The sequence below is a fragment of the Aotus nancymaae genome, unplaced genomic scaffold (assembly GCF_030222135.1).
Source record: "Aotus nancymaae isolate 86718 unplaced genomic scaffold, 86718_ANA_hifiasm-v0.15.2.pri h1tg000015l_0, whole genome shotgun sequence".
Classification (NCBI taxonomy): Eukaryota; Metazoa; Chordata; class Mammalia; order Primates; family Aotidae; genus Aotus; species Aotus nancymaae.
Genome location: NW_026988426.1, coordinates 3,954,397 through 3,969,105, shown reverse-complemented (window position 1 = coordinate 3,969,105; position 14,709 = coordinate 3,954,397). Strand labels below are relative to the sequence as shown.

The following is a 14,709-nucleotide window of genomic DNA, read 5'->3' as shown; positions in this document are numbered from 1 at the left end:
TTTACGTTCTTGGCTACCACATTGCAATTGGAATCTGACCTTGAATTCAAGAATAAACACAAGAAATTCCACCCACCAGCAACTTCAGCTTAGGTTTTGCTCTCATCTTGCTTGGTGCGCTGAACACTCCTCTTTGCTACTGTTTCCCTTCTCCACATTCCCCGCCCTGACACAGACACCCAGGGAGACAGAGGGTGTTTTCATGCTTGTGGTATTACCATAGCAACAATTTCTCCTCTACCTGGAAGGCTGGAAACCCTGCAGAGCTCTGTGCTGAGAATGCAAAGAGGGAACACTATCACTTTGCACTTCAGCACACACCACAAGTCGCACGCGTGTACTTACACACAGCCTGTTCTCAAGGACATCACAATGAGATCATTAAAACAAATCAGGATGCTGACGCCTCACAACACACAATCAGTGTAATGACGAAAACGAGGTAAAACATTTCTTATAAAAAGATATTTTGTAGGTATCAATTCTTGAGGAATTTTTAATGTGAAATTTCTAACATGCATCTCTCCTTTGATGAGGCCACAGGCACAAAAAAAAGTCATTAAATTATTTTAGTAAAATATTCAAAGGAACTAAATGGGTGATGCGTGGTTTCTAGAAAGAGAGCTACTCCAAGCTTCCAATCCCCACAGGCTGTGACAAGCCTGAGAAGCAATGGCTAACCAGTACACAAAATCACAAAAAAGAGCCACTTTATTTTAATAAAGTACCCATACAAACTTGTTAAAAATCCACAGAGAATCTTTTTGTGTGAGTACTTTCAGAGACCAAAAACAACAACAAAGAGACAAGTAGGTATGTCCTTCCACTACAAGGACGGTACACGGTGCGCAGCCTCGGCCTCCAAGCCTGCCTGCTGCCGTGGGTCGGCAGGATGACCAGTGCCCTCCCAGGAGGACAAAAAAACCATGCCCAATGCACCATGAAGATAAATTCTGGATTTCCATCTCTACATTTTGACGAATTCAAAGTTTTCTAGCACAGCAATCACTGTCTTTGTTTCTAGGCCCTTCCTATACTCATTTCTTTTGAATGTCATCTCTGAGATTCCAACCCTTCTGGGTAGGGCTAAGAAATCAACATAAAACCTGAGAGGAGGAGCAGAGCAATGCTGTGGACAGAGAGTGCAGATAACTCTCTGTCTTGTTCCGGCAACAGCAGTAGGAGCAAACCCACGACAGCCTCCTCTAGCACATGGCTTTCCCCAGATTGCACAGGGCCTCTCTCTGAACTTGAACAATGTGGAACTTGAACAACATGGACTAAAGGAGAGCTGTCGTTTCTTATAGAATGTATTGGTCAGCAAAAAAAAAATCAGCTTGAAAAATCTATCCCCTTTACATGGCAGAACACTGGGGAGCTGGTAGAAATGAGCTGAATGGTAAGTGATGAGTCATCTTCTGCTCCCCGTGGGATTTTCCACCTGCCCCACTTTAGCGGAACTCCATGCTCTTGTGGCAGCAGGTTCACAAAACTGGAGGCAGTTCCTCCTTTCTAGGATCTCCGTTCATCACCTAAGCCCACACATCTGCACACACTATCCTCACTGGGTGGCTATTACTTCGTGACACAAAGTGCCAGGCACTGGACTTGGCGCTTCACCCATGCTGTTTCTATTGGTTTTGCACAAAAGCTCTACAAGGTAGGTGCAACCATTCTCATTGTACAGGGAAAGGAAATGTGGCTTGGGGAGATCAAGTATTCACCCTAGGTCACAAACCTAGCGAGCAGAGGAGCTAGAATTAAAGCATAAGTGGGTTTAATGTCAAAAACCTTTATCTTAACCACTGAGCTACACGGTTCCCCTCACTGTGATGCAGCCACAGCCATGCATTTCATTGCCATTCATGGCCTCACCGCACCCAGTACTGTGCAGAGTTGCACGTCAATGAACACTTCTCACGTAAGGGCTTCAAAATAACTCTTGAAACAGACAACATACTATGAAAGCCCAGCAAAAAGACGTGTCCCAAACAATGCCGACAAAGGAGAAACACAATGCCTCTTCATATGACTGGTCTCCTTAGGAGGAAACACTAACAAACGAAGGCAGCTCAGGACCAGAAGGCAGCACCAGGATGTTGTCTGGAACAAGGAAGAGTCAGGCCCATTTCCTAGGGATCAGGGAGGTCGGCAACATCTGAGGCCCCAGGTCGCTGCAGGGTCCTCAGAGCCCACATTGACTCTAAACTTCCTTGGTTCTGAAATGCAGGTGGGTGTGGGCTCTACCACCTGCCGGGGGGGTCAGTGGTTGCCTCTGTGAGTTTTGGGGGGAGAAACCTGAGGGGCTGCAGCAGCCCTACAGAAGGAGTAGGGATGGCCGCATGGCCTATGTCCGCTCAGAGCCCCCAGGCTCCTCCAAGGTAGGCCAAGGGGAGAAGCAGGTGCTTCTACCATCAGCGTTTAACATGAGGTATAAAGGAGCTGAAATACAAGGGAGAGAACTATTTCTGTAGGACCAAGCAGAAACAAACACAAAATGTTTAATCATACTGGTGTTTCAGCTTAATGCATATGTATTTTTACCTTTCCCTATTTTGGGTTGTCAGCTCTCTCCTTCTGAATAATCACTGAAACAACAGCAAGCATGGTATTTGACTCTTAATGGGATGGCAGGGTGGGAAGAGAGGCAAGCAACATTTGCCTTTTATTATTTTTTTTTAGTAATTCACACAAACACAGCTACCCTGTGTTTACTGTGCTTCAATAGCAGATAAGGGAAGAGGATGTGCTTATATGTGTAATTAACCAAAATCTTCCCAGGATCAAGAAGTCTGTGATGAACAGATTCACTATGCTGTTTACAGTGAGACATTTTAAAAACTGAAAACTGACAAACTGAGACACAAGCACAGTTAAAATCCTGAAGCCTCTGGCTGGGCACAGTGGCTCACACCTGTAATCCCAGCACTTTGGGAAGCCAAGGCAGGCAGATCATGAGGTCAGAAGTTCAAGACCAGCCTGGCCAATATGGTGAAACCCTGTCTCTACTAATACAAAAATTGGCCAGGCATGGTGGCATGCCTGTAGTCCGAGCTAGTCAGGAGGCTGAGGGAGGAGAATAGCTTGAACCTGGGAGGCAGAGATTGCAATGAGCTGCAATTGTGCCACTGCACACCAGCCTGGGTGACAGAACAAGACTCCACCTCAAAAAAAAAAAAAAAAAAAAAAATCCTGAAGCCTCCATTAACCAAAATCTTCCCAGGATAAAGAAACCTGTAATGAACAGATTCACTATGCTGTTCACAATGAGGAATTTTAAAAAGTGAAAACTGACAAAAATACTCAGACACAAGCAGAGTTAAAATCCTGAAGCCTCCTTGCTGTGATGCCAGCCCTGCTCAGTGCTTGACAGAAGGGGGCTCACAGGGATGGTGTCTGCGACCCACTCTGAGGCTGCTTTGGGGCAGGGAGGTTTCCCTTTGGGTTCCTGGCTCTGCCATTTACCGTTACCTGACTTTTAAGCTAGTGTTTACTTTGTAGGGCTGTTGTGGGGACCAATGTGAGCTGAGAGCTCTGCCAGGCATCCTATAAGATATACCCATAAGAGAGCATCCTTCTGTGGCCTGAATCTGAAGCTCTTCAGAGGGACCCATGCTGGGCTCTGAAGGAAGTGACTCACCTCGGAGGAGCAAGGGCGGGTCACATTCCACGATGAGGAATTCTCACACCACCCTCCTTCACATTTGACTCACATTATGCAGCATGGACTTCCACTCCAGTAAATGAATCCTCTTTGTGGGCTTAAAAATCTTTTTGTTACCCAGACATTTGGTTCTTGTCAACGCTACTTCCTGAATAAAGGTCTTCCCTGATAGTAGGAACAAGTGGCCCAAGCTTCATTCATCTCTAGATAAATGTGAAGGTCTGTGCTCAGCACAGTAGTCAGCTGACTGGCTGGGCCCCAAATTAGATTGCTGCTAGTAAGTGCCAACCACCCGCCATCACAGCTGGAGCGGCCCTGGCACTGATAGCTGATCCATGCTCATTTACATTCTCTTCACGCAGCCATGCAGCTACTGTAGGCGGCTGCAGATGCCTGTTTTTTAACCAACAAACTGGTTCACTGCAGATGTGAATTTTGGTTGTATTTCATGGCTGCAAAGTTAATAACAACAAATGCTACAAAGAATAGGATGGGGCCTGGAAAGGGCAGAAAAAGATAAGCAGGGTAGAGAGCTGGCAGGTGAGAAAGGATAAATAAAATAAATACAAGTGACATTGGGAAAAGATGAGTGGTTACACAATCACACACACATTTGCAGTTTCTATGAAAAGACTACACCAGACGCTGCTCTTCAGTTACTCTGATTAAACTCTCACCACCTGATGGTCTCTCATCCTTAGCACTTGCTTTGTCAGTGTGACTAAACCTCCACCTCGTGGCGCTAAGTTTCTGGAAAGCTTGGCTTACATACCTCTGCGTTTATAAAGCAAAGTTATGGCTGTAGCAAGGCAGAAAAGACGCAACAGTGAAACTTCTGACCCTAAGAACAAATATTCCAGAAGCATCACTTTCAAATCTTCTTTTATGTAACACTCCTCAGTTCCACACCAAATACACCCAATTCATTCCTAAAAGCAGCATACTGAAAACAAACTAATGAATTCTTTATCTGAGAACACACAAGGGAGCTGAGAGCCTTGACAAAAGCATTCCATCACATCAATGAAACAAAGACTCTCTCCATTTCATCAAAGATATAGTGTCTTGTTCTTCAGGGATTCCAGGGGAATGATTCCAGGCATTCAAGTCCTCCTCCAGATAGCGCATTAATATAAATACCTCATTTCAGAGCTACAAGTTCCTGAAAAGCCAACTGGAATTTCTATTACTGGCGAAGACGCTGCAATGAGAAAGCAGGTGTCCTTAGTCTCACACGGGTCAAAATTAGTGGCTCCTTTCTTAAACATTGGGAATCCTCAAGGATTAGCGACTGCTTTATAGCCATCTTGCTAGAAAGAATGGCGTAAGGAAAACTCGCACAACTCAGAAAGGTAAAAGCATATGCATATGTGCTACTAACATGGACATTTTAGATGTTAAAATCTAAATGCATGTAGTGGTTTGCTTTAGTACTGAGCCTGAAAGAACTGTGTCTATTCTGCTTACAAAACAGTGTTTTGCTGACATATACTTTTGAAACCCGAGAAAACCCTTTCCTCATGGAGCGTCAGTGCCACCTAGTGGCAACTCATTCCACTACTCTCAAATAAGGACAGAACGTTTAGGCGTAAGCTCTCCTTTGCCATCCAAAGGACAAGGTGGGGATTTCTCTCATTCCACTGATGGGTCACTGAGCCAGCTCCACCAGGCTGTCACTCTCTGCCTCAGGTCCCCATGCGGTTAACAGTTTTCACTTTATTTTCCATGATGCGCCAAACACCTACAACCCTTACCTTACATTAGAAACGAAAATGTGAATGCTATTATCTGTAGGTCAAAGTCAAGTTCTGAAACATACTGTAATCGATCATGTAATCATAAGACACACTCTCTTCACTGCAAAATGTTGCTCAGGGGCATAAAAAGATGTGAATAAATGAAAAGACATACTTTGAACTTAGTGGCCCAGCATTTCTAAGCTAATAATCTCCCTGATGGGCACCTTGCCCTCCATCTCTTTCCTCCTTTTGCTGCTCATTTCAGACTCCAAAATCTTTTTCCAGCCTAGATCTCTCCCTGTATTACTGACCCTAGTCACTGATCTAGGGTCACTGATCTTACTAAGTGCCAGGCATTGTGAAAACATGTACACTCTGGCTGTCTCCTCTAAAAGCTCAACATGTCCAAAATAAAAATAATCTTCTCTTCTGAATCTTTTTGATTCCATTTCCAATTTTGTAGACAGCATCATCAACTACATAGTGGCCCACACAATACAAGCCTGTGAGTCCTCTGGCCTTCTCCCCACTTTCACATGCAGTGCATCACCTTCTAACTCTCTACCTCTCAAATCTGTTCCTGTTCTACACCCCCATGGTCAGTTATGGTCCTTATGAGCTTTATCCATCAAGATATGCTAGGTTATGCTGCTGAAACAAACTCAAACCTCAGTAGCTCAAAGAGACTGTTCTCATTCATGTTGCACATCCCTCTTGGCAGAGGGAAAAGAAAACAAACTATATGCCCTTTAAAAAAAATTGTGGTAAAAACATATAACACAAAATCCACCCAATTAACACATTTTTAGGTGTACAGTGTCATTAACTATTAGCAAACTGTTGTACAGCTGGTCTCTAAACAACTTCATCTTGCATGACCGAAACTCCCTACTGCAGGTGACTTCCAACTTTGCCTTCATCCAGCCTTTGGCACCCATATATACTTTGTGCTTCTATGAGTCTGATTGCTTTAGATCTTGTGTTTAAGTGGAATCGTGTAGAATTTGTCCTTCTGTAACTGGCTAATTGCATTGAGCACAATGTCCTCAAGGTTCATCTGTGTTGTAGTATGTGCCAGGATTTCCTTCTTTTCAAAGGCTGCATAGTATACCATATTTTAACCATTCATCTGTTGACAAACACGTAAGTTGTTTCCATCTTGTGGCTACTGTGAACGCTGCTGCAAAGAACACGGGAACATGCTGAGATCCTTTCTCAAAGGATTTCAATTCCTTTCCACAGGCTGTCTTTTCACTTGGTTGATGGTTTCTTGGCTGAAAGCGTCTTAGTAGTCTCACTTGCCTATTTTTTGCTTTTGTCACCTTGTTTTTGGTATCATACTCAGGAAACCATTGCCAAGACCGATGTCATGAAGCTTTCCACCTATGTTTTCTTCTAGTTTTCATAGTTTCAGGTCTTACACTTAAGTCTTAGTCTTTAATCCATTTAAAGAGCTGATTTTTGTGTTATGGTATAAGATATGGTATGAGGGTCTAATTTCATTTTTTTGCATGTGGGTATTTGGTTTACCAAGCACCATTAATCAGAGACTACCTTTTCTGCTAGTGTGCATTCTTTGCACCCTTGTTGAAGATCAGCTGATCATAAATGTGTGGATTTATTTTTGAGGACTGTATTATGCTCCATTGGTCTACATATCTGCCTGTTTCCATTACTGTAGCTTTGTAGTATGTTTTGAAGTCAGGAAGCGTGAGGCCTCCAGCTTTGATCTTCTTTCTCAAGATTGTCTAGGCTATTTGGGATCCTTTGTGGTTCCATATGCATTTTAGGGATATCTTTCCATTTATTTATATCTTAATTTTTTCAGCAATTTTTTGTAATTTTCCGTGTGTAAGTCTTTCTCCACTCCTTGGCTGTTTCTAAGTTTTCTTTTTTAGATGTACTAGAAACTGAATTTTCTAAATTTCTCTTTTTTGGAGTGTTTGCTAGTGTATAGAAATCCAACTCGCTTTTATACGCAGATTTTGTATCCTGTACCTTTGCTGAATTTATTAGTTCTAACAATTGTTTTTGTGTGTAAGATCATGTTATCTGTGAAACTCATGGATACGGATGCTTTTGCTTTTTCCTGTCAAATTGCTCTAGCTAGAGCTTCCAGTGTTATGTAGCACCCAAGTGGTGAAAGTGGGTATCCTTGCCTTGTTCCTGATCTTAGTGAAAAAAACTTTTCAGTGTGTGTGTTTTTGAGACAGTCTCACTTGTGTGTGTGTGTGTGTGTGTGTGTGTTTGTGTGTATCTATGTATTTGAGAGAGTCGCACTGTGTTGCCCAGGCTGGAGTGTAGTGGCACAATCTCGGCTCACTGCAATCTCTGCTTCCTGGGTTCAAGTGATTCTCCTGCCTCAGCCTCCCAAGTAGCTGGGATTACAGGCATACACAACCAGACCCAGCTAATTTTTGTATTTTTAGTAGAGACAGAGTTTCCCCATGTTGGCCAGGCTGGTCTGGAACTCCTGACCTCAGGTGATCTGCCCGCCTTGGCCTCCCAAAGTGCTGGGATTCCAGGCAGGAGCCACCATGCCCGAACAGAGTATTCTTTATTCTCTTATTTTGTGAATTTTCTTGCTGTTTGTGATTTCTAAGTTCATTCCCTTGTGGCTAGAAAAGATACTTAATATGATTTTGATCTTAAATTTGTTAGGACTTCTATTATAATTTAATATTCTCTATCCTGAAAATGTTCCATGTGCACTAGAGGAGAAAAAGCGTTTTCTGTTCCTATTGGCTAGAATGTTTTGTATGTGTTAGGCCTATAGTGTTGTTCAAGTCAGCAGTTTCCTTACTAAACTGTCTGGTGGTGTTAACAATGATTGAAAATGAGGTATTGTAATCTCTTACTATTTTTGTGTTGGTATTTTCCCCTTCAGATATCAGTATTTGCTTCACATATTTGGGTGTACTGATGTTGGGTGCACATACAGATGGTATCCAACTTACAATGCTTTAACTTATACTTTTTGAGTTTACTGTGGTGTGAAAGTGATACACATTCAGTAGAAACTGTAATTCAAGCACCCATACATTCTCTTTTTCACTTTCAGTACAGTATTCAATAAATTACATGAGATACTCATACTTTATTCTAAAATAGGCTTTGTGCAAGAAGATTTTGCTAAACTATAAACTAATGTAAGTGCTCAGGCTTTTGTTTTGTTGTTTTGGCCTCAGCAGCTCCCAGACATCTAGAGTAGGTTGGGTTCTGCCAGCACTGAATTGGGTGAGACAGAAGCCAGTCCCTCAGGCAGCCCCTTGAGAAGCCTAAAAGCTGGACACATGCTCTACTCTTCCCTTCCTCTGGACCCAAGAAGCAGCTTTCGAGGTGCACTGGACTCTGCCTACTGTACCATGGGGTCCTCTGGAGCAGTACAAGCCGTCGAGCTTTCTCTTGTTCTCAGCAGCCCCCAGGGACTTAGACCATACCAGGTCCCAGCACTGCTCCATCAAGTGAGACAGAAACCAGAGTCTTGGGCGGGCTCCAGAAAACCTAGAATGCTGGACTCACGCTCCAACTCCTTCCCTCCTGAGAGAAGCAGAGAGATAGGAATTTTCTTCCGCTCGTTCTGCGCTGAGCTGGGAGAGGGCAATGAAGAGTTAGTACGTACTAGTTCCACCATCCCATTTGTCCTCAGTGGCCTCCAACTGGTGCCCTTTCCTGTGAGACAAGACAGAAACCAGTTCCTTGAGTACCCTCCTGAAAGGTCGGAATATGAGATGTAAGTTCCAGTCTTCTTTTCCCTTCCCAGGGAGATGCCAGGAGTTGGGAGTTTCCTCCCAATCATATATATGGTGCTGTGCCAGGGGGAGGAACTCAGGAGAGCCAGCATCACAAATTCTCCAGCCTTTGATGCAACTGGTTTCTAAATTTCCCACAGAGAGAAATGGTCCTTACACTGTTGTTGAACTGGTATTTCTATGGGAAAAGGAGGGTCTGTCATCTTGACATTACTCCCCACCACATGCCTTTATGGCTTTTTTTGCAAGTGACCTACTTAGTCACATGTTTCATGGGCCAAAAGAAGCTACATGGCCACCTCCAAGTTCAGCAGGGCATGTATATTCCTCCCACAGACAGAAATGACGATATGTGTGGTGTTCGTATTTGGGATCCTAAGGACCCCTCGCAAGCTCCCACCAACACCCCAAGCTGACGCTCTTATAACACTCACTAGATGAGTGTTATAACATTCCAGACTCATGTGTGCCCTCAGGCTTTTATTTTTAATCTTTTCTTTTAACGACAGGGTCTTACTCAGTCACCCAGGCTGGAGTGCAGTGGCACAATCATGGCTCACTGTAACCTCAACCTCTTGGGCTTGAGTGATTCTCCTGCCTCAGTCTCTTAGGTAGCTAGGACTATGGGCACACACCGCCATGCCCAGCTGAGTTAAAACATTTTTTTTGTAGAGATAAAGAGTCTCACTATGTTGCTCAGACTGGTCTTGAACTCCTAGTCTCAAGAGATCCTCCTGCCTCAGCCTCTTAAAGTGCTAGGATTATAGGCGTGAGCCACCGGGCAAGGAATGCAGGCTGCTTTTAAATGTCTTCAGGCCAGGCATGGTGGCTCATGCCTGTAATCCTAGCACTTTGGGAGGCTGAGGTGGGCAGATCATTTGAGGTAAGGAGTTCAGGACCAGCCTGGCCAACATGGTGAAACCTTGTCTCTACTAAAAATATAAAAATTAGCTAGGTATGGTGGCACATGCCTTTGATCCCAGCTACTTGGAAGGCTGAGGCAGGAGAATTACTTGAACCCAGGAGGTGGAGGTTGCAGTGAGCTGATATTGTGCCACTATACTCCAGTGGGAGACAGAGTGACACCCTGTTTCAGGAAAAAAAAAAAAAAAAAAAAAAGTCTTCAGAGAATAATGGTCTCTTCTCTTCTTTGACCTTCCTAATTGTACATAAGCACTTTCACTTGTCCAAATACCTGCCATCTTATTTAAAACCTTACCAGGAAATGTAGTTCCCAGCTCCTTCTAAGCAACTCATCAAGACCTAAGCAGCCATGCAGTACTGTACATTTCTCACCTGGACTACTCGATAGCCAAGTAGACTCTCCTGATATTTTACCTCTCCCCACCTCAGAAGAGAGTGCTCAAGGCTCTGCATGAGCCTGACCCTACTCAGCTTATAAGCCTCCTTGACACTACTAGTACCAGTAAGCATCCATGCTGCTGCCACTCCTGGGGCCGAGAACATTTCTCCATCTCCACTCCACCTCTACCCTTTCCATCCTTTGGCAACTTCCCCCCTATCTGTTGTGTCTTAGCACTGGCATCACCTCCCCAGGCAGTCCAGTACCTGACCCACTGGAAGCATACAAGGGACAGCCTAGCATTCTGCTTTCTTAGAGTTGTAAGGTACCAGTGACTGTTGGGGTAACTGTTATATCAACAGCCTGGGGTGTGAACATACAAAATGGCTAGAAATATTGATGCTGAAAAAAAGAAAGTTTTGATCTATTAGTCTAGTTTCTTCTTCCTTTTCTAATCTCTACGTTAATTTTTTTACTCTCCCCAAGGCAAAGCTATTGCATTGTTCAACTCTAATCATGTAATTTTAGAAAAATGGCTTAAAACACATTTGTCTAGGTGGATGTTAATATTCACTAAAAACTCTAAGTGGCTTCTAAATATCTGACAAATTTTAAGACACTCTTAGTTCACAGAGTGGGAGGCAAGTTAAAGGGAAGAAAGACCTGTAACAGTAATATGCCTAGATAGCTCTGTTCTTACCTGATATAGTCAGTTCTTATGAGAAGAAACAGTCAAATAAATAACCTACCAGATGTGATGGAGATGCCACTATGATGCCCAGTTCTTTAATCAAAGAAGTGTTGCTTGGACATTGAAAATGGCAAAAGGGGTGTGTGTGTGTGGGGCGGGGGGGTTGGGGGAGCGGGGTATTTGAGCACAGGTAGCAAAAAGAGCAAGAAAAATGTTGACATGGTGGGGAAAAAAACTAAACACTCCACTTTACATTATAGCATCTGTCCTTATAAGAAGATGACATGAAACAGGAATCCAGAGCCACGAGTAGCTCCCATCATCTCAGTAACCATGTCAACTGTTACTTACAAAGGACCCATCTTCATTTGCTTATGAAAAGGGAAGCACTCAAATCCTTCTTATACATCAGCAGTCAGATAAACAGCAGATATTTGGGTCATCAGGGCAGCCCATAATACCATAATTCAATATACATCTAGAAAAAAATTTGCCTCCCTACCTTTCGGCAGCGAGGATTAGGACAGCTGAACCTCTTCACATCACTGTCCAACAGAGCAGGAAAGCTACAGGAGGGGCACCTAGAGTCAGAACAGCACAAGTGACATTACTTCAAACATTAAAGCCTGATTTGGTTCCAGCTCCAAATGGCTGTTCATATGAAGATGTGAGTTTTGAGCCGGACATTCACATCCCTTTTATACTCCTTAGTTTTCCTTAAAACACAGATTGAGCCTCTTCTTTGTGCTGGTTTTTATCAGGAAACATAAGCACCACTCAAGGTCCTAACTCAGTACAAACCACTCAATAAACAAGTCCCAACATTAATGAGAACTCCTTGCATATACAAATTTCCCTCTAGCCCAGGGCACCATGATTGTATCTATGGGCCAGAAGATTAGGGGGTGCCGAGATATGTAGACAGAAGTTTGAGCTGCAGGCCAGGTATGGTGGCTAACATCTGCAGTCCCAGCACTTAGGAAGGCCGAGGTGGGTGGATCAAGGTCAGGGGTTTGAGACCAGCCTGGCCAACATGGTGAAACCATCTCTACTAAAAATACAAAATTAGCTGGACGTGGTGGTGCATGCCTGTAATCCAGGCTATGGGAGGCTGAGGCATGAGTCTGCACCTAGGAGGCAGAGGTTGTAGCAAGCTGAGATCATACCACTGCACTCCAGACTGGGCAACAGAGTGAGACTCCATCTCAAAAAAAAAAAAGTTTGAGCTGCAGATTTTTCCATTTATAGAATTACTGGTTACTCAATGGTTTTGAGGTGTAAAACATTAAAAAAATATTACTGATAATCTTATTTCTCAGAAAGAAATGCCAAGAAACCTGGAAGACACACACAATTCTCATCGTCTGATGCAAGTGCCCAGGTAGTTTTCACAATGGGGAAGGGTTGGCAGATGGCACACTGCCTGAGAACCAACCTGACGAGCTCGTCAGCGTAGGCTGCTGCAACCTCCTCCTCAGCTTTTCGCTCATAGTACTTATACAGGATGGTCTGGGGGAGCACCTTCTCCAGCTCACTGGTTGGAAACGAACATGTGCAGCTGCCTTCCATGCAGCTGAGCTCCGACTAGAATAAGGTGAACAGGCAAAGAAAAAAAATCAATGCCATTTATAGAAAAATAAAAAGCATCAGTGGTTAAAAACACAGATCCTGAGAGAGCAAGCAGAGCAAAGATATCTTTGCCTGCTCTTCTCTAAGAAATCACACTTAAATCAAGGAAACCATGAAACAAAAATCCAGTACATCTTTGGTATCACTAGATGACCTCTACCAGCCCAAATCCCAATCCACAAAGATGGAAAGTGGAGGAAGGGTAAATGACTTAGCAGACCAGACAGAGAAGTCCACAGCTTAGGGTCTAAAAAGGAGATGCTGGGGAGAAGTTGTTCCCCTCTACAGATATTAGAAAGCTGGAGACCCTCTGGAAGGTAGAGCTGAGTGGTGGGAGGAGTGGAGACTCAAAGTAATAAACTGACAACAGGAAGATGGGTGGAACCTCTAGTTCCTACCCGCTTCAGGAGGAATTGGCAGACTCTGAGAGAAAGGAAGAACATTTCCTGAACAATTGGACCACGAGGCTCTGGCCTGGGAACCAGTCATAGAGGAAAGCAGAGCTGAAGGGTGGCCCGAAGTCAGAGCCTGAAATGAAGTCTGCAAAATGAACAGGTAATTCTCCAGCTCCTTCCTCCCACTTAGTTCCAGAATGTTGGAAAACAGGCCCATACCCACTATGCAGGAGGCAGACTGAACTACCACGGGGAAGAGACTGAAGGGTCATTCAGGTTCATAACATAAAAGCTATCTGGCTCCTAGGCACCTAGAGTCAAACTCACTGGTTTATAAGCCCCATTACTCACACAGCTTTCAAACAGCTCTTTAACACGAATAAAAAGTGTCAGACATAAGGAATGCTTCCCACGAAAGACAGACACCAAATAAAACAAATTGAAAAAGACAACAGTGAAAAATAACTAGTTAAAATGAAGCATTTACCATGTGTCAAACAATAAGTTCTTTAAATTCATCACCTCATTTAGTTTTCAAAACAATGCTATGATTATTTCCATTTTTCAGAGGAAGAAACAGGCACAAGGAATTTAATTTGCTAAAGATCACAGAGCTGGTATGGTCACGGTGGGCATGGTCCAACACATGCTATTTGACTCCAAAGGTCATGCTCTTTGAAAAAACAAAAACTTTAACTTTTTGAGACTGAGTCCTGCCCTGTCACCCAGGTTGGAGTGCAGTGGCATGGTCTCAGCTCACCGCAACCTCTCCCTCCCAGGTTCAAGCAATTCTCCTGCCTCAGCCTCCCGACTAGCTGGAACTACAGGTGTGTGCCACTGTTCCAGGCTAATTTATGTATTTTTACTTAATATGGGGTTTCACCAACTTGGCCAGGCTAGTCTTGAACTCCTGACCCTGTGATCTACTCACCTCGGCCTCCCAAAGTGCTGGGACTACAGGCGTGAGTCACCGTGTTCAGCCAAAAACTTTATTTTGAAATAATGTTAAACTTATAAAAAGTCACAAAAATAGTACAGAGTTCCTGTATCCTCCTCATCTAGCCTACCCTAATGTTAACATCTTTTCTTTTCTTTTTTTCCTCCTAGACGTAGTCTTGCTTTATCACCCAGGCTGGAGTGCAGTGGTGCAATCCAGCTCACTCCAACTTACGCTTCCCGGGTTCAAGCAATTCTCCTGCCTCCTCAGTAGCTGGGATTACAGGCGCCTGCCATCACACCTGGCTAATTTTTGTATATTTAACAGAGATGGGGTTTCACCAGGTTGGTCAGGCTGGTCTCAAACTGCTGACCTCGTGATCCGCCCGCCTTAGCCTTCCAAAGTGCTGGGATTACAGGCGTGAGCCACCGCTCCTGGCCCCTAATGTTAACATCTTATGTCAAAACCAGGAAGTTGACAGTGGCCTCATACCATTAATGAGACCAGTCTTTCCACTAATGTCTTTTCGTCTGGCCCAGGATCCCACAAGTCATCTAGTTATCATGTCTCCCTAGTCTCTTCTAATCTGAGTTTCTCAG

General features: G+C 43.9%; 1 protein-coding gene across 6 annotated transcripts in view; it reads right to left on the bottom strand.

Moving 5' to 3' along the window:
- Positions 1-14,709, bottom strand: part of RNF216 (ring finger protein 216) — a 159,989-nt gene that overhangs the window by 83,063 nt on the left and 62,217 nt on the right. For 5 of the 6 annotated variants that reach the window (XM_012455571.2, XM_012455572.2, XM_012455573.2 and 2 more), the window contains exons 12-13: positions 12,585-12,733; positions 11,652-11,730 (exon numbers count right to left, since the gene is read on the bottom strand). In XM_012455571.2, the coding sequence (XP_012310994.1) occupies positions 11,652-11,730; positions 12,585-12,733 (228 nt within the window). Of the gene's footprint in view, positions 1-7,244; positions 9,076-11,651; positions 11,731-12,584; positions 12,734-14,709 lie in introns of those variants that run through there. The other variant, XM_064376468.1, reaches the window with a different exon arrangement.